Below are 22,509 nucleotides of genomic sequence, written 5' to 3'. Positions count from 1 at the left end.
TGATTTTTCGATCTTTATTTCCCCTCTGACCATTTCATTCTCCAGTGTCCGGTGGCCAGGTAGCTAAGGGCAGGGTCACGTGTGCCCACCCCCCAGGACATCCGGGATTCAGCCGGTATCTGGTGTCTGAGAGGTGGAGCTGAAACCCTCTGGGAGCCTTGGACACGGGACCCTCTCCGGAATGATTCCCATCAGCTTGGGAGGTGCTTATTCTAAGAGAGGCCCTCTTGCAGAGCCTCTAGGACTCAGGAGCAAGCCAGCCTCCACAGTGAATCAGGATAAGTACCACAAGCGACTTGGAGCTGGCGGTGGCTCACCCTGAGGACCAGTGGGTTGTGGGCTGGGCGCATCCGCCCCACGGCCTTTCCTGGAGTCGCCCCTTCTAGTGGGCGCAGCATCTGCCCCGCCCCGGGGGCGTCTCATTCAGAGCCAGCCGTGCATCTCCCTGCTGCCTCTGGCCCTCCTTCTTCTCTTGTCTCTGCAAAAGCTCTCGGGCTGTGGACGACAGGAGAAGGATGTGGCCTGGTTGGGAGGAAAATCCCCCAACCCAGCCCAGCACTCGCCTTGCACACGTGGCATCCCCCAGGGTCCCACCCTCCCTGATGTTTTCCAGGAAGCAGGAAACACAGGCCCTTGACTCCTGCCCACTTTCCAGGCCCTGGGGACGTTCTGCTGGGTCCCAGGTTGCCAGAGAAGAAGACCTGTTGAAGACCCAGTGATGGTGCCCCCACCCCCTGCTCTGGGGTCAGAGGCTGGTCACTCACCAACAGCACTGAAGACTTCAGTCACCTGGTGGTTCAGTTTGGCCGAGGTTTCCATGAACAGCAACCCGTTGCTCTCTGCAAACTCCCTCCCTTCCTGATGGAAATGGCCACGGAAAGCCCACATTAATCATCAGAAGTTTCCCAAGAACACTTAGACGCCTTCTAACAGGAAGACCCAAGAAACACCGAGAAACGATTGCACCAGCAGAGAACGTCATTCCTCAAGTTCTGTTTCTGGGGCTCCCAGAGAAGGGGGCCCAGACCAGGGAGCAGGGCAGGGAGGGTGCTCGCTGGCAGGGGAGCCCGGCACCCGCAGCGGGGTCCAAGGATGCTTTGCTTGGCGAGGTTCCCACCCCTCCCACGGCTCTCTGGCACCGGTGGACTCTGAAACCAAGTGAGAACAGAGGAAACGTGGAAGGGGAGTGGGGACAGCCTGGTGGGAGCCCGGCCCTTCTCTGGGTCCCCCACCACCGTCCCACAGGGGTCCGGCCTACGTGGAGTGAAGGGTGTACAGAGCAAGGGCGTCTGGGAAACGCGTCCATGGGAGGCCGGGGCGAAGGAGGAGCTGGGCGCCTCCCCGTGCAGGGCCCTCGCCTCCCGACCCCCCCAGGAGGCGCAGTGCTCAGTGCCTGATGCTGAGCTGGCCCCTGGGGGCTGGGCCAGCCGTGCCCACAGCATGGCACCCAGCGGTGTCTACTCCCCCCACTCCCAGCCTGGCCCGCAGGGCTTTGCTCTTCACCACCCCCCAGCGAGCTTCTCAGCCCTTTCCCAGACACAGAGGGATGGGGACATATTACTTGTATTTTAAAGGACAAGGTGACCTGGTACAGCTGAAGACTCTGTGACTTCAGGTAGCTCATATCTGGGTCACATGAATGAAACTCAAACATCCCCCTTTGCCCACCTAGCTTGGGGGGTTCCAGATGGGGTCATTTTAGGGGCTTGTCCTCGGGTCCAATGAGCCTCTGGCCCCTAAATTGCAGGTGCCCAGCCCTCCATCTGCCAGTTTGTCCTGGAGGCTCCCCACGATGGGAGCCACGGTTGCCTCACCCCCCGTGGAATGAGCACATCCAGTGCACAGATCTTGACTCCTAAACTCCTTCCCCGGCACTAGGAACCAGGGCTTTTTGGGGGAAATGATTGATTCCAGGGCTGGGGCCGAGAAAGGACAAAGGTGAGCCTGGAACAACTTGGTGAGCCAGGAAGGAAGGAAGCGCTCAAAGAATAACAGGGCGGGTGACAGGGCCAGGAGGGGAGAGCTCTCAACGGCCAAATCTAGGAGCAGATCTCCCCCGACCAAGAGAAGGGCATTAGTGGGAACATGATAAAATCTGAACAAGAGCTGTCAAGTAGCTTGAATGTTCGTTTCCTGATGCGCTCGTTGTTCCGAGCTTACGTAAGATGTTAACATTTGGGAAAGCTGGAGAAGGGCCGACAGGAACTTTCTGTACTATTTTTGCAACAAATTTTGTAATTCTGAAATTATTTTAAGATGAAAAGCCCCCTGCACTGGCCACAGGTCAGCTTGGCCTCTGCCCCAGCCGAGGCACCTGCGGCTCCAGGGTCTGCCCCCCGCCCCTCCCCCCACCGCCCCCAAGGCCCAGCTCAGTGGGAGCTCAGAGGGAACAAGAAGCCAGGGTGGGGTCTGGGGGCCCAGGGTCTACAGCCCAGGCCCCAGGGTGGCTGCTTCCATGCAGTCTAAGCCACGGGGTCCCCCTCCCGCGGGCAGGGGTCCTGGGAGAGCGGAGAGGAGGCCCCTCCCGCCCCTGAGCTGGGCCCCTGGCCTCCAGTGGGTCTCCCCACCCAGGCTCCGTCTCCCAACTCGGCCTGACCTGGGCCCCACACGCTCTTCCTAAATCACCCATCAGGTCCCCACCCCAGGGACTCAAGGCTGCCCCGGAATAAAGACCCCAGTCCCAACACCAGCGCTGGGATCTCTGCCTCTGAGCCCCAGCGCCTACTCAGCGCGGCCTCCGCTGGCTGCCCCCTGCCCCCAGACTCCCTCCCCTTCCTGCCCTGTGCTGTAGCCCAGCACCCTCCCCGTCCTTCTCTCCCCTCATCTGCCCCTCCTCCCAGAGCCTCTCCTAAAACCCATCCCCACATACACACACACAGACACCACTGTACACACACGTCCTGTACACACACACACATCCGGTACACACACACGTCCTGTACACACACACGTCCTGTACACACACGCGTCCTGTACACACACGTGTGTCCTGTACACATGCGCGTCCTGTACACACACACACGTCCAGTACACACACACACGTCCGGTACACACACGCGTCCTGTACACACACGCGTCCTGTACACACACGTGCGTCCTGTACACACGCGCACAAACCCCTTGCTCCCTGCTTCAGGCTCTCCCCACTTTACAAGCAACTACCTAGAGCATTTATTCTGCTGTTGGTCATTTTACAGAAGAGCTGCAGCTTTCGGGTTCTCTCTCCCTTGCTCATTTCCTAGCAAAAAATTTGGATTTGCCCCTTCTTGAACAGTTTATTGAACACAAAGAGAAAGATCTGAGACCTGCATTACTCAAAGAAGGAGCGAGGGTGGGAAGCGTCATGGTTTCCTCATGGAAACCGTTCCCTGCACTGCGCCCGCCCCTGCCAGCCCTCGGGAGGCTGCGGTCATGCTTGCAGCTCTCCCTGCAGCCAGGAGCAGCCACCTCTGGGGCTGACCTTCCCAGGAGAGACCAAAAACCTTTGCCCCGGAGGGAAGCTAAAGTGGTATGTGTGTGTGTGCGCGTGTGGGGTGTGTGTGTGTATGAGTGTGTGGGTAGGTGGGCGTGTGTGTTTGGGGTCCCTCCCCACTCCCGCACCGGGGACATAATAACCGACTCCAGGCCCACCTCAAAGGTCACCTCCCGCTCCTGGCTGAGGTCCGTCTTGTTGCCGACCAGCATCACCACGACTTCTCCCGGGTGGAACTCCTCCTCCAGGTCCTTCAGCCACTGCCGCGCCTTGCAGAAGGAAGCCTGAGAAAGGAAAACAGGACTGTCAGGCAAACCCGATGGTCTTCCTCAGCTGTCCCAGGAAAGACAAGGCAAGTGTCGGTGGCTACCCTGCGTAAAACACAGGATCCAAGTGACCCACCCAAGGAACCGTGAGGGATGGATGGGGGTGCTCTGTTCTGGGTACTCCAGGAGGACCACGGAGGGGCGCAAACCCAACCGTGCAGCAGGAAGAGGGGCTGTCAGGGAGGGCTTCCTGGAGGAGGTGACCAACTTTCACTGAAGGAATCTACTGGTTGTCACGATTTTAGCATAAAACGGCACATGATCCAACTGGCCTTATGTCGGGCCCCAAGGGCTGTTCTGCCCCTTGAGCAGGGGTGGCTGGTCTTTCTCTGGCCTCGGGTGGTCTGGGCCGAAGGCAGCTCTGTCCTCACCCGGCCAGCGGGAGGCTGGGGGCTGCAGGAGGTTCCGAGTCAGACTTGGAGCTCTAGAGGCCTCTGCTCCCGGATGCCCTCAAGGACCACTTTGTGGGGAAGTGGCTGTCACCCCAAACCCTGATCCTAACTGCAGCACCCCACAGAACCGGGAACGGGGCCTCTGCGCTGGGTCCCACGCAGCCCCTCTCCCCAACAGCCATGCTGACCCAGTAGGCCTGCTCTCAGCACTGCAGGGGCTCCATGCACAGCACTCGACCTCCTTAATTCCACCAGCGCTGCCCTCTGACCAGAACTCCCTTCCCCACCCCCGACCCCCCACCCCCCCGCTGCTCACATGCCCACCGCCACCTCCCTGCCCGACCCTGCCCAACAGGGCTAATCCTGTTTCTCCCAACGTCTCAGCTAGAGCCTTCCTGCAGGAAGTATGGTGCCCCTCCTGTCAACTCCCATAGAACCCCACCCTTCCCTGCTGGTGCGGTAAGCATCTGCTCACTTCTGTTTGGTCCGATGATATTCTGTAGAGTGGATATGCAGCCGGGGCGGCATCCTGTTTTCATAACACCCCCCTCACCAGCTCAGTGGGCACCCAAGGAATCGTGAGTGATGGATGGGGGTGCACTGTTCTGGGTACTCCAAGAGGACCACGGAGGGGCGCAAACCTAACTGTGCAGCAGGCAAAGGGGTTGTCAGGGAGGGCTTCCTGGAGGAGGTGACTGACTTTCACTGAAGGATTCTCCACTGGTGCTCACGATTTTAACATAAAGCACCAGCACAGGTCAGTCACATAATGCCGCCAGAAGGTTGAGTCCATGTGCCTGGGAGGGCAGGGACACACCCAGGTGAGCCTCACCTTCCTGGTGACATCATACACCAAAAGCGCAGCATTGGCACCCCTGAAGTAGAGGTGGCAGACGCTGTGGTACTTTTCCTGGCCAGCCGTGTCCCAGATCTCAAACTTCAGAGACGCAGCCCCCAAATCCACCACCTTTGTGAAGAACGCACCTGAAACAGAAGCCCAGGAGTTTTACATGGAGGACGAGGTCTTTATCCACGGCTCAGCCTGGACCAGCGTGAACCCTGGGCTCAGCGAACCAGCCAGAGACAGCCAGCCCTGTACTTCCTGTCACCCTCAGTGGGGAAGGCTCAGCAAACACCTCTTCTAGAAGATGGCATTTTCCAGAAAAAGCAAAGAGTTGCAAGGAATTTGCTGCAGACCTTTGCAGATTCCACAGAGGCTTTGGGTGGGAAGATAGACTCTCAGGGTCCTATTCAAATCCTCTGGACTATGTGAGGCATGGAAGGGTCTCTGACAACCAGGGTCACCCCGTGGGTGTCCAGCGAGGTAGCTGGCATGCTGACGGTCACACCAGCTCCTCCCCTGCAACCTTCCTGGCCTCCTGCTAACCCCCCGGCCTGACCCACACCTCTCCCTGCTGACCTCCCTTCTCCACTGACCTCTCTGCTTGGAATCCTTCCTTTTCCCCACCTCCCTACATGTCCACCGGGTCTCTGAGTGTGAGCCCTTGGGGCAGTGCTGGGGCCCCCTTCCCTGGGAGTGGTCTACAGTAGCCCGCCTGTGCTCCTCACTCACCCACTGCACAGGTAGACTTCTGTGTTCTCACCTGTCACCCCTGGTGACAGGGAGCACCTGGAGAGCAAGGACTTTTATGCGTTATCGTCCCTGCTTAATAAGTACACGCAACGAAAGGTCTATCCCCAAACCATTCATTCAACATATTGGGCAATCCACCTTTCATTTGAAGACTGTTTTCCCCTTAGCATAGCTTTCCAAAGTGTTGTGACTTTAAAATAGTTATTTACTAACACCAGGATGTTCTGTCCCCAGAATGTAAATCGGTGCAGCCACTATGGAAAACAGTATGAAGGCTCCTCAAAGAACTAATAAGAGTTGCCATGTGATCCAGCGATCCCACTCCTAGGCATATATCCGAACAAAACTATAATTCAAAAAGATACACGCACCCCAATGTTCACAGCAGCACTATGCACGATAGCCAGGGCACGGAAGCAACCTAACGTCCATGCACAGAGGAATGGATAAAGGTGTGGTGCATACATACGATGGAACATCACTCAGTCATGAAAAGAATGAAATAATGTCATTTGCAGCAACATGGACGGACCTACAGATTATCATACTAAGTGAAGTAGGCCAGAAAGAGAAAGACAAATACCATATGATATCACTTATATGTGGAATCTGAAACATGACCCAAGTGAACTATTTACAAAACAGAAACAGACTCACAGACATAGAGAACAGACTTGTGGTCGCCAAGGGGGAGAGGAGGGATGGATGCGAACTAGTATATATACAGGATGGATAAACAAGGCCCTGCTGTAGAGCACAGGGAGCTGTAATCAATATCCTGTGATAAACCATCATGGAAAAGGATGAAAAAGAATATACATATGTATAACTGAGTCATTTGCTGTATAGCAGAAATCAACTATACTTCAATAAAATAAATTTAAAAAAAGATGTTCTGGGCTTCCCTGGTGGCGCAGTGGTTGAGAGTCCGCCTGCCGATGCAGGGGACGCGGGTTCGTGCCCCGGTCCGGGAAGATCCCACATGCTGCGGAGCGGCTGGGCCCGTGAGCCATGGCCCCTGAGCCTGCGCGTCCGGAGCCTGTGCTCCGCAACGGGAGAGGCCACAGCGGTGAGAGACCCGCGTACCGCAAAAAGCAAAAACAAAAAACAAAACACATGGAGACCACTTCCAAAACTGACGTTTCTCGTTCTTTAAGTGTTCATTACACAACAGTTATCAAGGATTTATAAGATGTATATCTGAACAAGAGCAGCATGGTAAATTCTAGCTGCTCAGGTAGGGAACATAAAGGTAGGATGGACATCCATCAGTTTGTCTTCCCTCAGCAACTCTGACACAATGAAAAGAGCTGTGTTTCTAGAATAGTCATCAGGGTAATGAGGCACCTTCCCGGAAAGCCAGGCCTGGGAAGCTGGGGCCTACAGATTTCTTCATGTCCATGAAGAACCTTCCAAGTGGAAACTACAGCCATGGTCCCTGACCTTATCCCAGCCCTCATAGCGTATGGGGTATGTCATATACAGAACTAGACCAGGGACTGGGAGGGGCCGGGATGAGACTCCAGGCAAAGCTTCTGTCCTGCCCAGACCTGGGCTGGGTTGGAAGCTTGTTGGGAGATTCTGGTAAATATAGCCACATGCTTGAAGTTAAATTTTTCACTCCAAGGCCAGTGTGTTAGTGCCCTGGGGTTGTCATAACAAATAACCACAAAAAGGGTGGCTAAAAACAGCAGACATTCATCCTTTCAGTTCTGGGGGCCAGAGGTCCAAAATCAAGGTGTTTCCAGTGTTGGCTCCTTCCAGAAGTTCTGAGAGGGAATCTGTTCCACGCCCCCTCCTGGATCCTGGTGGGGACCAGCAACCGTCCGTGGTCCCTGGCTTGTAGATGCATCTCTCCCGTCTCTGCCTCTGTCTTCACGTGGCCACCCCCTCTGCATCTTTGTGTTCTCCTGTTACAGAGACACTGGTCATGGGATTCAGGGCTCACCCGAAATCCAGGAATATCCTTAACTAGTTACATTTGTAAACACCCTTTTTCCAAATAAAGCCACATTCATAGGCACTGGGAATTAGGAGAAGGACGAATCTTTTGGGGGACACAATTCAATCTGCTACAGACGGAGAATAAGAGACAAGTCTGGGCTGAGATTTTTAGCATAGAAAGGGTAAGATCATGATTCTCTCTCATGAGAATCTAGTTTGGGGTGACTCCTAAATGGAAACCACTGATCCACCCTCTGCCTGCACAGCCTGCATTTTTCTGCTCGTCCACAAACTTGAAGTCAGATACACTTCCGAGGTGTTACGGACTGAATGATTGTATCCTCCCAAGATTCACATATAGAAGCCCTAACCCTCAGCATGATAGTACTTGGAGATGGAGCTTTTGGGAGGCGATTAGGGTTACATGAGGTCATGAGGGTGGGGCCCTCAGGATGGGATTAGTGCCTCTGTAAGAATGCACTCCCTCTCTCTCACTGTCTCTCTGTCTTCTTCCCTCTGTCTCCTCTCTCTGTCTCTCTGTCTCTGTCTGTCTGTCTGCTCTCTCTCTCTCTCTCTCTCCCCTCCCTTCCATGCAAACACAAAGAAGAGGCCATGGAAGCACACAGCCAGTTACCTAGATGGCAGCTACCCATAAGCCAAGAAAAGAGAGCTCAGGATGAAAACTACTTTGCCAACACCTCGCTTTTGGACTTCCAGCCCCCAGAACTATGAGAATAAACCTCTGTTATTTAAGGCACCCAGTCTGTGGTGTTTATTATGACAGCCCAGCAGAACACCACACCAGGTCAAACAAAGCTGCCGTCTTCAACTCAACAGTAGGACTGACAGCTCCCAGCTCATACAGGGCTACTGTCAGGACTGAGCAGGACAGAAGCTCCATTAAGACTGTTGAGGTCTTGAGGGTGAGGGCCACGCCTGGGCCTTGGAGGGAAGTCTATGAGCTGCAACAAACTCTGTCGGCTTGCTTCAACCTTAGAGATCCCAGCTTCCTCCTTTATCAAGAGTCAACAGTGCCCTCTTCCCAGGGCGGTTGTCAAACCCGGGAGAAAAGCGACGAGGTGCAGGGTGTGGCACCTGACGCCCCTTCCTCCTCCCCTCCCTCTCCACTCTCCCGGCTCACTGTCTGGGAACAGCAGCCTTTGATCCACACCCTTTGTCTGTTTGCTATCAGGTCAAATCACACTTCTGCGTGCGATTTTGGTTTCATCCTAAAAGTCATCACTGCCAGGTTACAGGTGGGCATAAAATTCAGGTTTGCCTCCTTTGCTTAACAATCTTAGCTTCTGATACTTTCCTTTTCTACTCTGAAAACGATGGCTGGTGGTTGAGTTTAAATCAATGTAAAATCCCAACCGATTTCCAAGGAGCGCAGGGTTTTCACACCGAGCAATGATGTGGCATGAGTGGCTGTTGGATATTCACAGACCGCAGCACCTCGTCTCCCCTGGAGAGAGACACAGACCCCCCAGGTGGGCCCCTGGGCTGGTATCCAAAGCAAACTTCCACCCCCTGCCCCTTGAACTCCTGGCTCCAACCCACAAAAGAGCCCACATGTATTACCTTCCTTGTTCAGAAACCCACTGACCACATTTTCTACCTGTTCACAGCTAAAGCCAAAAAGTGATTAAAAAATAAACTTCCGAGATATTCAAACAGACTGGGAGATTTTTCCTGAAATGATGTTGGCAACAAGCTGGGGTGTGGGAGCAGGACCAGGCCCAGAACCCGGAATTGTCCACGTTTCTAGAATATGCTGGTGGAGATGACACACCAGCACATTTTTACCAGACGATACTCTGAACCGGGGCCACCTGGCACTGCTTTATATGGTGACCCAAAGCAGGGCTCCAGCCTCCTCTGGCCCCAGCACAGACCTCAACACAGGAGCCTCAGCGGTGGGGACACTTGGGAACGCTTCCAGCCCCCTCCCCAGCCTCTGGAAGTGGACGTGCCTTCCACTTGCTGAGCTGAATGGACCCCCAGTGGGCAACAAATGACAAGAGAATTCACTGGGGGCTGTTCTTCAACTTGCATTCTGCTGCCCCCAATTAAAAGGTGTCTCAACTAAATGTTAACACAAGGAAATGTTTTGCTTTTTGACCTTTTAATTTAAATAAACGGCGTATCCTCCTCACTGAAGCCCTCTCTGCAGCGCTCTCTTTTCTGTAAAAGTCACGAGTTGCTTCCTGGTGGAAGGGAACACGACATGGGTGACTTCTCAGGGTCACCTGGGCTCCAGCAATGTTTCATTCAGCAGGGAAGGGAGGTGGGGCAAAATCCAGCACCTTTTGCACCTTCGCTGCCCCAGGCAAGGCCCAGCTGGTCCAAACTGGCTTCTGCCAGCAAATCTAAACACAAGCACTAGATGTCACCACCCCTCCAAAGATGTCACTAAAACGTGCAGGGCAGGGAACTGGGCCGGAATTTCCCCTGCTGCTGCCTTTCAGGATTCCAGGATGAGGGGTCTGCGGGAGCTCTTGGTGCTCCAAGCTCCCAGCCACCATAAGCGCGTCTGGCAGCTGCCCACCTCCCCTGCCAGCCCCTCTCTCAGATGGGCCTGGCGGGCTTTGTGGTGCTGGGGCAGCCAGGAGTTCAGGGGGTTCTGGTCTCCTCCCAGCAGGCCACGCCCTCGGGAGGCTGTGCTCAATTCCACTCTGGCTCTGCTTCGGGTACAAGAGTCTGTCACCGCCTGCCACACTTACGGCTCTGGCTTCCTCTGGAAGGACAGGTCTTGCCGCAGGGTGGCTGGAACCGTGTCTCGGCCCGGGCGCTCTTCTGCACAGCTGTGCCCAGTGTTTGTGTAACCCTCCACTGCGGGGCCACTCCACACACTCACCGACAGATCCAGACCCTCTGGAGAGGCCCAGGGACCCCCGCTCTTCCCCAGGGCTGGAGTATCTTGCAGCTGGCCTGCTCTGAAGGCAACACCACCAAAGACATGCCAGGCCCTGGTCCCACCCCTGCTCTCGGGAGTGTGAGGGTGGCCGTCTGAGGAAAGGGGGCAGCAGGAAAGGGTGACAACTGAAACCAAGCAGGACCCTGTGGGGCTCCTGGGCACAGAAGCCTTTCCATGCCCCCCACTTTTGTTTGTAGGGAACAGACTCCAGCCCCCATGACCTTCCCTGAGTTCCAGAGGGCAGATTCCAACCGTTGCTAATCACGGAAGGGAGGGGATGCAGAGACAAGGGAGGGGCAGCCAAGAAGCAAATAGAGCAGCCTTGGGCCAGGGTCCTGGTTCCGCCTCAAGGGATACACAGAGGGACTTCCCTGGTGGCGCAGTGGTTAAGAACCCACCTGCCAATGCAGGGGACACGGGTTCAAGCCCTGGTCCGGGAAGATCCCACATGCCACGGAGCAACTAAACCCATGCGCCACAACTACTGAGCCTGCGCTCTAGAGCCCGCAAGTCACAACTACTGAGCCCACATGCCACAGCTACTGAAGCCCGTGGGCCTAGAACACGTGCTCTGCAACAAGAGAAGCCACCGCAATGAGAAGCACAACGAAGAGTAGCCCCCGCTTGCTGCACTAGAGAAAGCCCGTGTGTGGCAACGAAGACCCAAAGCAGCCAAAAATAAATAAAATAAAGGTCCAGTGGTTAAGACTCTGCATTTCCAAAGCAGGGGGCGCAGGTTCGATCCCTGGTCAGGGAATTAAGATCCCACCTGCTGTGCGGCGTGGCCAAACCAGAAAAAACAAAAAAGGGGGGAGTGTCTGCTTTTATAATAATATAATAATTATCATAGCATAATAATTAATAAAATCACATAGAATATAATATGTGATTACATATCATATTATAATAAGTGATATTATTTATTTATTTTTATAAGAACTTAATAATCGTTATAATATCCACCTGCAAAGGTCGTAAGAACATCACAAGGGGCACAAGGCACGTGAAGTAGGCCCAGAGATGTACGTGGCGGAGACGGTCATTCCCACAGGGGATTTAGCTCCTCAAAGCAAAGGAGGGCGCACTCATCTCTACGTCCCTTACACCCAGCTCAGTGGCTGGCACCTAGTAGGTGCTCCATAAATAGGCTGGTTGCTGATTGAATAAAGGACCGCTAAACCCACCTAGAGGGCTGCGGGCCACAACACTGATCCACACCCTCCCACGGCAGCCCAGGAAGCCAAGGCCTAGGGCACCAGCCCCAGGGCAGAGGCGGGGTCCTGGGGAGATGAGCCCGGGCCTGGGGGAGGGGCACGGGCAGGAGGAGGACAGCCGGGGCTGGGCAGAGGACCAAGAGTGGAGAGGGTGCATCCTGGCCTGCCACCCAAGCAAAGGCCCCCCACCCTGACCCGAGCCCAGCCTCTGTGCACCCTCCTGACCCTCGTAGGACCCCTGAAGAGAGCACGGTGACTTGGACAGCCTGGGGAGGGTGACAGCTTGGCCCCCGACTTGCTGGAGCTAAAGGAAGCGGTGGAGGTGACTGGGGTTGGGGAGACAGGGCATCCCACTCACCGTCCACGAGCTGCAGTGCGCTGGACCTGCGGGTTTCTCGCTTGGGAGAGTTAGCGAACTTGTCTGCGCTCCCCTTTCCCTCCCCGGAAATACAGAATGCCAGCGCCGCCCGCAGCCTCGGCCTGGCTCTGTGTGTGGGGCCTCTTCTGCCCCACAAGGTAGGTCAGAGTGGCAGGCCTCCCTGGGCCCACTGAGCTAAGTTCTCGGCTCACCGTGAGTCCCCAGGCCACTCTATGCCCGCTGGAGCCCACCCCCTGGCCACCCGCTGCCTCCTGGGATACTGGCTCTCCGGCAGGGGTCCTAAACTTTTGGGGGGAAGTTCCCTGTAGTAAACATTTTAGGCTTCGAGGGATGTACTGTCACCGTTGCCAGCAATCAACCCAAAGCCGCCCTTCCAGAGGGAAAGCAGCCACAGAGGATACACAGGCATGAGCGGGGCTGTGTCCCCATAGAACCTTATTTGCAAAAACAAGCAGGGCCCTGGGAGCCGTGGCCTCAGACCTCGGTCTTAGAGTGAGATCCAGCCCGACGAGCCGCCCGGCCTGGTCCCTGCTGTCTCCCTCCCCTGAACTGGAATCCAGGTTCACACCCAGGCACACAGCCCTCGAAATCCCAGCCTGGCCTGGCCCCCTTCTGTGGTCTCTGCTCTCAGCGAAACCCACCTTGAAGCCAGACTTGGCACCTTGTCGTATTTTTTTAAAGCCCAGTCTGATATCACGGGTGAGCAGTGTCAGCTTTCCTGCTGATGGAGAAGAGGTGGCCCTGCGTGCCCCTCAGCCGGCCTGAATCCACGGTCTCTACCAGCTCTCCCCGCGTTCCCGTCCTGGGGCCAGCCCTTCACCCTGCTTCTGCCCTTCTCACCACTATTTCTGGGGGCCTGGCCCTGGCAGATCCCTTTGGGCCGCATATTCCTCAGGGACTCAGGACCCACCCTTCTGAGAAGTCTGAGGGCTCCCAAGGAGTTAATACCGTTTGCTGAATTTCGTGCTCTGTTTCTATGTCGGTGTGTCTGCTTGGCATCTTAGAGAATCCTCCACACCTGACGTGGGCCTGGGACAGAGGCCACACCCAACAGGTACTTGCTGAGTGAGTGAATGAATGGATGAGTGGACACAGAGAAACGGAAGGCTTATCCCATAGCGGAGTCCAAATTTCAAACCGAAGCTTTCGTTCCCAGTGAGGTGTCTCTTCCACCATGACGGCTGCCTCCTGAGAGGACTGGCACAGAGCACACACTGGGTTTCCCTATTTTAGGTGGGAAGTGGGACTTTTCACCCCCAGACAGGATGTGAAGGAGACCAGTTGTCCACAGATGCGCCAAAGTCCCTCCCCTCTGAAAGCCATGACTTGCTAATCCTCTTTAAGCAGTGCAGTGAGAGGGGCCTCCCTCCCTGCCGTCCCTTCTTACAGCACCCACCCTATCCGCCGCCAGCCCAGGCCAGGTGGGTAAGCCGAGTCCAGGCAGAAAGGGAGCAGAGTTAGCAGGAGAGCAACCAGCCAGGGTGAGAGGCCGGCTTGTTTAGAGGGCTGAGTGGCAGAGCCTGGGGGCAGGTTCTTCTTCTGGGCTCCTCCCTCCACCAGCAGAAGCCCTCACACACGCAACCCTTCGGGGCCAGAAACTCTGTCGCGGATACACTACCCGCCCCCTCCCCGGCCCCCGCAGACTCCAGCTGAGCTGAAACCTGTCTGGGTTCTGGATCCCGTGTGCATGCCTGCCTGGGGTGGACCTCATGCCCTCCCTGCACGTGCCAGGCACTGCCCGAGGCTCCAGGAGAGCCTGGGAAATTCCCAGGCGGCCTCATCCCCAGGTGCCCCACGTGTGGGTCAGCAGCCCTGGCTCCCCCGCCAGGAGACGAAGGAAGGGTGCCCTGTCCCGTCACTTACATCCCACGGTCGGCAAGATGCTCCTGAAATCGCTCTTCACATACTGGAGAGCCAAGCTGGACTTGCCCACAGAACCACTGCCCAGGAGAACCAGCTTGAAGATGCAGGCCTGGCCCAGGGCAGCCCCGGGCCGGGGGGCCCCATCCACCTGCGCCATGCCCTGCAGAGAGACAATGATGGACGGAGGCTGAATGTCAGATGCCGAATAATCTCAGCAAGTGCGGCCCCGGGACGCTGCTGCCCTGGATGAATACAGACAGCCTTGAATGGAAGGCAGCTCCAAGTCAGAGGCACCTGGCTTGCCGCTCAGCACCCCATCTCCCCTTCTGGAAAGTGGGGCGAGCAATAGCTATAACATACGCCTGCTGTGAGTGAGTGAATGGATGAGCGACTGAATGAATGGATGAGTGGACACAGAGAAGCGGAAGGCTTATCCATAGCGGAGCCCAAATTTCAAACCGAAGCTTTCGTTCCCAGTGAGGTGTCTCTTCCACCATGACGGCTGCCTCCTGAGAGGACTGGCACAAAGCACACACTGGGTTTCCCTATTTTAGGTGGGAAGCAGGGGTTTTCACCCCCGGACAGGGTGAAAGTGTTGTGAGGTGCTTGCAAAGCGTGTCCACGGTGCCCGGCAGGGGCCAATGCGTATGAACGGCTTTGTACCCTGCAAAGTAGTGATTGTGTGCTAGTCATCATACTGGCTCGTTGCCCTCTTTCCATCACCTCTCACTTTTGAAAAACCTATGACTTATTCCAAAAAGGTTCTGAAATACCTAAAACGTACAGCACTCTCAGCTGTGGTTCATGGATTCGAAATGGTGTTTCAAGAAAATCTATTCACAAAAAAGCTTGGTGTTTCAAGGATCTCAAAACATTGCATTCCTTCCCACTGTATTGAAAGCCTCAGAACCCACAGTGATATGCCCTGGAGAAAAACGGCTCTGTGATCAAAATTAATTTGGGCAAACCCTGCACATGTTTTCATTGTAGAAAATTTCAGGCATGTACCAGAACAGAGAGGATGGAGGTCGTTCTGGTGGACCTCAGATCTCCATCATCCACCTCCACAAGAATCAGCTGTAGCCAATCTTGTTTCACCCACTTCCTCCGAAGATTAGTTTGAGGGAATTCCTAGACATCCTATTTATTCTCCTGCAAATCCCGGTATGTGTACATGCATCCTCTTTTTCTCTGTAATTTATTTGTTGAAGAAATCAGATTGCCTTGTAGTTTCCAGTCTGGATTTTGCTGATTGCATCCCTAAGTTGTCATTGAATGTGTTCTCTTGAACCCTGATTTTCTGTAGCTTGGTGGCTCAGAACAGAAATCTGATTGGATATAGGCTATCTTTTGGCAAGAATACTGTCGTGAGTGTGGTGGGCATTTCCTCAGGAGGTAACAGCCATTGAAAACTGTCCCTGTGTCCACTGTCTCATTCGGGGGCTGCAAACTGGTGGCATTCCACTGTTATCATTTTGTCTTCGTCTACTATCTGGATTGCATCTAGAGAAAACTTCCCCTGAAATATACCCAAACCCACCTCAGAGCTAGCCCGTCCAGTGAGCAGATCCTCTCCCACCTCATTGCAGTGGGTGGGAATGGAGGAAGGGAAGGGATTTTGAAGAGGGAGGGAGAAAAGCGAGAGCAGTAGGAAGCAGACCCTGTTTCCTCGCTGTCCCCAACAAGCAGCCACAGCTACAGACTGGTCTGGTCTGCCCTGTGGGGACAAAAGGAAAAGAATCGAGTTTGGGATCAAAGTTTAAAAGCCAACAGGACGGAGTCCTAAATACCAACAAGACTTTCTAAACAGAAGGTGACTGGAGTTACAGGGTCTGGCAGAGAAGGGTTCACAGGCCCATCCACTCCCTGGCGAAAGGGACACAGCAGAGCTGAATGGTTATTGGAAAGCATGTCTGGAACCCCATCTTCCACGGGATGCTCTCAAGTTTCACCATCGGGGATGATGCTTAATTGTGTCAACGGATGACATCCCGCCAGGGCACCCTGCAACTTCCTCTGCATCCCGCAGACCCACAGCTGCCCCCCGGGGGTTGGGGAATGGAGTTCTGCAGGGGCCAGTCCTCTCTCCAGAACCCACCACCCATGCAGGAATTCAAAGCAGCCCTTCTGCAGATTTCTGATCCACTGGTAGAAATTAAACTCAAAGGCAAAATAAAATAAACACCAGGAACAAATGGGGGCGCCCCCCCAAAGTGGCTGGCCCTCCAGCGATAAAATGACAGCCTATGATTCAGCTCTACAGGGCAAAGGGCAAATCAGAGTCCGGAATGAGGATTGAAGCCGCAGGAAAGATAACAAAAAGATGTTGGCTCAAAGTTCAGAGGTTGTAGAGCTGCTTATCTGTCGGCCCCACGGCTAATCATCTGGGGAATTTGCCTTACTGCGAAGCTGCTACGTCTGCTCTCTTCTCTCCGTTCACCTTGATGCAAATCCCTCTCCCACCACGGCCTCCTGTCTGGTCTCACAGCTGCCACCCTTACCCCACCCCCTCACCCCCGATCGTGTGTCCAGTCCCCATAAATAGCAGTTCATAAAAGAGAGAAAAGTCTCTGCATCGTGGGGCCTACAGCTCCCTGTTCCTCTACTTGATGGAAATGATCTGTTTCCAGCTCTCCCTTAATTCGTAGAATTATTTTTTTCTTGGTTCTCTCTCTCGTCGGGCTATAACTTCTCACGAAAGCAAAGACAGTATTCACTGAGATTACAGTAGGTGCTCAATAAATGTCTCGTGCATATCCGTGGGGATGGCTTAGCAAGTCATAACTAGACAGACATGCTGTTTCCGCCGCATAGTTTGCACGACCAGTCCAACCCCAGGGAGCTTGTCAAAAAGTGGGCTGGAGGCTTCCCTGGTGGCGCAGTGGTTGAGAGTCCGCCTGCCGATGCAGGGGACGTGGGTCCGTGCCCCGGTCCGGGAAGATCCCACATGCCGCGGAGCGGCTGGGCCCGTGAGCCATGGCCGCTGAGCCTGCGCATCCGGAGCCTGTGCTTCGCAACGGGAGAGGCCACAACAGTGAGAGGCCCGCACACCGTAAAAGAAAAAAGAAAGAAAAGAAAAAGTGGGCTGGGATCTCTGCAGAAAGAGAGACCAGAGGAGGGGCATCCAGCAGGTGCTGGGACCAGCTTCCTCCAGGCAGCTCAGCCCGAGTGACCAAGAAAAGCAGAAAGTTACAGGTTTAAAGGCAACCCGGCATTCAGATTCAGACAACGTATTCAGATGAGGCTGCTGTAAAAGCACGTAAAACCTTTACCAACTTAAAGTGGTTTTGCCTCCTTAAAGAGGTGGGTTGACTAACCAAACCCGGAGTTACGGTACAGAGACAGCACTACGCATGCGCAAGGCGGGAGCCCACGTCTCCAGGATGACCCCCCAACCAAAAAGCTCCAGACTAGGGAACTCAAAGAATAGAAATGTTGCCACCAGAGCCCTTTAGGAAGGACAGGTCCTTTAATAAGGAAAATCTGGCTTCCTGGAGCGCGCACGTAGCTTATAGGGACTGATTCAAGACTAGACGGTTCGCTTCCAAGTTTAAAATTCCCTGAAGCTCTTAAATTTTGCCCCAAACGTGGAGTGCAGAGACACGTTTGAGAGCCTTGCCGGTCGACCTCGAATTAAACCTCTGTCTTTTCTCAAAAGCCAGTGCCATAGTGTCGCTTCTATGCTTGTTGGGCAGGGAGCCCTTGCCCTACAACACTACGGGGGAGGGGGGGACCAAGGCTAATGGACCCGCCATCTCCACTGAGACGCAGGGTGACCGTGTGCTCAGGGCCCTGCACGGCTTGGCTGCACACAGGTTTCTACTGAAGCAGAGCAAGAAGCCTCCGGGGGTCTTGGCGTTACCCCACCTTACAGAGAGGCCCAGCAGCTTTTCTAAGAGAAAGATGCAGGAGTCCAAGCCAGAGCAGGCTCAAGGAGGAGGATGGGGGCGGGGGAGAGATGGACTGAGAGTTTGGGGTCAGCAGAAGCAAACTATTATATAAGGGATGGATAAACAACAAGGTCCTACTGTATAGCACAGGGAATTATATTCACTATCCCGGGATAAACCATAATGGAAAAGAGTATGAAAAGGAATGTATATATATGTATAATTGAATCACTTTGCTATACAGCAGAAATTCACACAACATTGTAAATCAACTAGACTTCAATAAAACAAATTTAAAAAAAAAAATTTTTTTAAGCCAGAACAGGCTGCCTTCACGTCCACACTGGGTTCACCAGGCACGAGCATCATTTCAGTCACTTACAGAGGCAGCAGGACCTGCGCTCCACCCACATCAAGAACCGCTGGTGCAATGAGCCTGCCGGGGAGCCGCTGGCCGGGCCTCATTGCCCAAAAGACGGTCAGCTCAGTAGCAAGCCCTCACTTATAAACCACTTCTCTTTTTTTTTTTTTTTTGGCCTAATGTAGAGAAACAGAGAGTAGAGTGGTGGTGACCAGAGGCTGGGGTGTGTGTGGGAAGTGGGGTGATATTGGTAAAAGGGTGCAAACTTCAATTGTAAGATTCACAGGTTCTGGGGATCTCATGTACGGCGTGATGATTAAAGCTCATACGGTATCATACACTCGAAAAGTATTAAGAGAGTAGAGCTTAAGTGTTCTCACCACAAAAAGAAATGGTAATTATGTGACGGGGTGGAGGTGTTTTTGCAATATGTAAATGTACCCAATCAACACGTAACACACCTTAAATTTACCCCATGTTATATATATGTCAATTGTCTCAATAAAGCTGGAAAAAAGGAACGCTTTTAAGAATGGAATTCCCCAGGTTTCTGTGCCACCCCAGGCTAATACCTTGTTTCTTGCGAAAGTACTTAAGGCACCTGCTCAGAAGCAGATATTCCACTGATTTGTGCTGTAATTTTACATAAAGAGAAAGTTCTAACACACCTACAGCAATTCTCAAGTATTTAAAGATACCCCTTTAAGTTTTCCTTGCTATTTATGTGCACTAATTAATAAAACTCTCCTTAAGTCAAGAAAATCTTTAGCCCCAAACATGTCTGAATTAACCAAAATCGGTGGAGTATGAATATACATGCCATTACTATGATACCACATACAGGTGACACATCTCTTTATCTAAAATCATTATTTTTCAATAAATATAAACACATAATTATCAATATGAAAAAAATGAAATTACCCGTAATCCCACACCCTTAATACAACGAGGGATGGTATTTTGCCTACTTTCTTCTAATTTTTTGTATAAGAATCTTAAAAACAAGCCATCATTTTAACATAAAATTATGCATCCCACATTAAAAAAAAAAAGTAAGACATTTGAAGGGCGGTTTTCCACATTACTGCATATGTTGTAGACGCATTTGACCTATGTGTGTTTAATGACCACATAGTACCCCTACAATGATTCCAATTTCCTGAACTATTTCTCTGTTACTGCATTTTTTACTTGGCTTTAATTGTTTTTTCTCTGTAATAAATAAGACTGCAGTAAGCATTTTCATGTATGAGTTTTCGTGTGATTACACGTTGATTAGAGGTTGAAGCCCTCGGTTCAGAGAGGACTCCAATTGAAAAATGTGACTCCTGACCCGGCCCCTGGAATTTCATGAAGACAGGGTTACTGAAGTGTCTCTAAACGCAGAGACGATCTCAAGAATGCCACATTCGTGATCGGGGCCAACAGGGACACCCTGCGGAGCATTTCGGTTTCGGGCTTTTCATTTCTGACAAGCTCATCTCCTTGCACCAAGGGAAAAAGGAGAGATTGCAAGTCCAAACCAGTCTTCCTGGGGGAGGGTCGCTCCAGGGAAGCGTCTGATCTGCCGAGTTTGTCGCCAGCGAGCACGTCCTCCTCCAGCTCTCCCCGCCCAGGCGTGTAAGGAACGCAGGGATTACTGTGCAGTTGTTTATTCTGAGGTCAGTAGGTAGCACTTGGGCACCGTGATCCGTTTGAAATGGATTCCTGTAAGGGCTCCTGTTCATTACGTTCAAGCCTTTAACTGGATTTTCCCAGAGGCCACTCTTTAAATAGGAATCTCCTTCCAGGACCCTGACCTAGCAAGCCATCGGGACAAACAAGGACACCTCTGGCGCTCAGGAGAACACACTCCTGGCTCTTCACTTCACCCTTTTGATTCTGTGCTTTGGGGCTCGTACACAGACACACATCAGACACAAAGGTGCAGGCACACATGACACACACGGATACACTCACACCCACATACATGCACACAGACACACAGATACAAACACACACACACACACACACACACACACACACTCGACAAAGCACACACAAGTTTAAACAAAGACACACACAGTCGACAAAGCACGCAGAGGTTTAAACAATGACTCACCTGTTCCCCAGGCCTGGTCACTTCCAGAGAGCCTGACACCCTATCATCACCGGGTCCCACAGGGCCCCTACGTGTGTCCCCTTTCTCCCCGATTCTGGCCAGGGGAAAGTTTTGTTCCCTCAACAGGCGGGCTGGGGCGTGGCCGTGGCCCCGGGGCCAGGCAGAGGCTCACAGAAAACAGGTGAGAGGCAGCAGCCCTGGGCCAAGGCGATGCCCAGCCCCCACCCCCAAGGCCTCCTCCCTTCCCGAGAGGCTCTCAGGGCAAGGTCTGCCGTGGTCAGGTGGTCACCTGCGGCAGCGGGAGGCTGGACCTTAATGCAGGCGCTGCGGGTGCACCTGGGCACCTGCTGGAAGTCACGCTCCCATCCGGTCACCCAGCTGCGCCTGAGTTTCTCAGTTTTGTTACGAGTCGCATTTCAATGCTGATTTATTTCCTTCTGCTCCTCCCTCGAGCTGTGGGGCTCTTTGTTGCGCTTGAAACTAGTAGCCCAGAAGAGAAGGAAGTATTTGGGTCAAATGAATTGATTCCTGCCACAAACAGCTGGGCGCCAGCGCTGGGGGCCCTGAGCCTGGAACCAGGGGCAAGGCAGGGTGTGCGGGTCCTGGGGTCAGACCAGCCCATCCTGTCTGGATGCCTCGGGGTGGGGGGCTGTATTTCCCTGATGCCCTCTCCCAGCAGCCTGACTGCATCTCCCGGAGGTGGCAGGGTCTAGGCACAAGACGAGGGAAGGGGACATTTTCCTCGTCCTCCCAAATTCTTCACACGACTCTAGCTGCGGAATTTCCCGCCTCAGCAATGATGGAATAGCCTCTTTGAGATAAGATTTTCAGAGTCTCCGAGCACTGGGGAAGGGGGAGCCAGATGCTGAGAAAGGTAGAAATTTGTGGACCACGAATCTGTCTGCAGACACAGTGTGCAGAAAGCTGGCTTTCTTTACGTTCTCATGACTCACCTTAATCTCAGTGAGACACGCTCTGTCAGCTCCGTGGTTCCCCCGCGCCCTGCAGGGTCCTGGGGTCTTCTGTTGGAGGGGACACCTGTGTAGGTTCCAGTGGGAACTCCCTCCCACCATCCCTCCAGGGCCAGCCTCTCTCGGCTGCACCCACACCACCCTGGGGACAGGGGTTCTTCCCCCACACAATCATTTCGTCCGGGGTGCAGCCACCTCCCCGGGTACCACCTCATAATTGTCCTGTCACTTTGGAGACTGAGAACCCCTCTCCCCTTTTGAATGATGTCCTCATCCCCGACCCGCAGACCGGGAACCAAAGGTCTGGGTGCTGACGCGCTGCTCTGCCCAGAGAACCCGTGTGACAGCAGGTCCAGCTCTGATGCAGGTGAAGGTGCTTTTCTCTAACGGGGATGGACATCTCCCCAGTTATCGTGAAGCATCCACCTTCCTGCAGGTTGATAGGGGCACAAGATGGGAGGGGGCTGTAGAGATCAGCTTTGTGGCAGGAATGCAGGAGACAAAACAGTTAATAACCAGCGTCTAACACCCCAAATGGGAGTTTTGCGCCCGCAGTCAGACAGTAGGTTTGAAAGCCAGACCCTGTCCAAAGAAGAGATTTGGGGGTCCTCCCATGTGACTCTCCAGCCGCCATGGACCATGTTAGGGAGGGTCCCAACTGGCGGGCAGAGGGGGAGATGGGGGGAACGGGGACGCAGAGGCCCCCTGCTCACAGCTGCGCACACGCCTTTTCTGCCCACCCTCGAGGGCAGGGGCTTGCAAAGATCCTGGAGAGGTCTGGGGAGCCCAGATACGCCAGGGGGCTGGCTGGAAACCCCTAGAAGAGCCACTCGTGCCAGTCTTCTCTGTCCCCTCCCCTCCCGACGCTGCCATGAGGTCTCCGGTCACCCTGCCCTCCGAGGTCCCCAGCGTCCGTCTCGCAGAGGAGTGGGAGTAGAAGGAAGGCATCTGAGAGAGCGGGCATCTCACCCACATCCTTTCTGTGACTGCGGGAGACCAAGGTCCCTGCACTGGACACAAGTTGAGAAGCCCTCCCTCAATTTTCCAGAGGAAGAGGGCTCGCAGAGAAGTTCTGGTTAATC

At 53.9% G+C, this 22,509-nt stretch overlaps 1 protein-coding gene across 1 annotated transcript; it reads right to left on the bottom strand.

Annotated features, from left to right (window-relative positions):
- RAB17 (RAB17, member RAS oncogene family) lies at window positions 1-20,689 on the bottom strand. The gene is made up of 6 exons (XM_032637537.1): window positions 20,457-20,689; window positions 14,102-14,261; window positions 5,023-5,174; window positions 3,631-3,756; window positions 765-858; window positions 1-495 (listed from the first exon to the last, which is right to left on the bottom strand). Exons 2-6 carry the CDS (start codon window positions 14,256-14,258, stop codon window positions 383-385), a joined length of 642 nt encoding a protein of 213 aa, XP_032493428.1. The 5' UTR covers window positions 14,259-14,261; window positions 20,457-20,689; the 3' UTR covers window positions 1-382.
- Window positions 20,690-22,509: the final 1,820 nt, after the last annotated feature.

The sequence above is a fragment of the Phocoena sinus genome, chromosome 7 (genome assembly GCF_008692025.1).
Source record: "Phocoena sinus isolate mPhoSin1 chromosome 7, mPhoSin1.pri, whole genome shotgun sequence".
In the NCBI taxonomy this organism is placed as follows: domain Eukaryota; kingdom Metazoa; phylum Chordata; class Mammalia; order Artiodactyla; family Phocoenidae; genus Phocoena; species Phocoena sinus.
Note: the sequence above shows the minus strand (reverse complement) of the source record. Positions and strands in the feature narration are given on the sequence as shown.

Coding starts and splice junctions, on each gene's coding strand:
- RAB17 (XM_032637537.1), bottom strand. CDS start 14,258: ATGGCGCAGGTGGATGGGGCCCCCCGGCCCGGGGCTGCCCTGGGCCAG. Junction 5,175..14,101: donor CATCTTGCCGACCGTGGGAT/GTAAGTGACGGG, acceptor CTTCTGTTTCAG/GTGCGTTCTTCACAAAGGTG. Junction 496..764: donor TGAAGTCTTCAGTGCTGTTG/GTGAGTGACCAG, acceptor TGTCGTCCACAG/CCCGAGAGCTTTTGCAGAGA.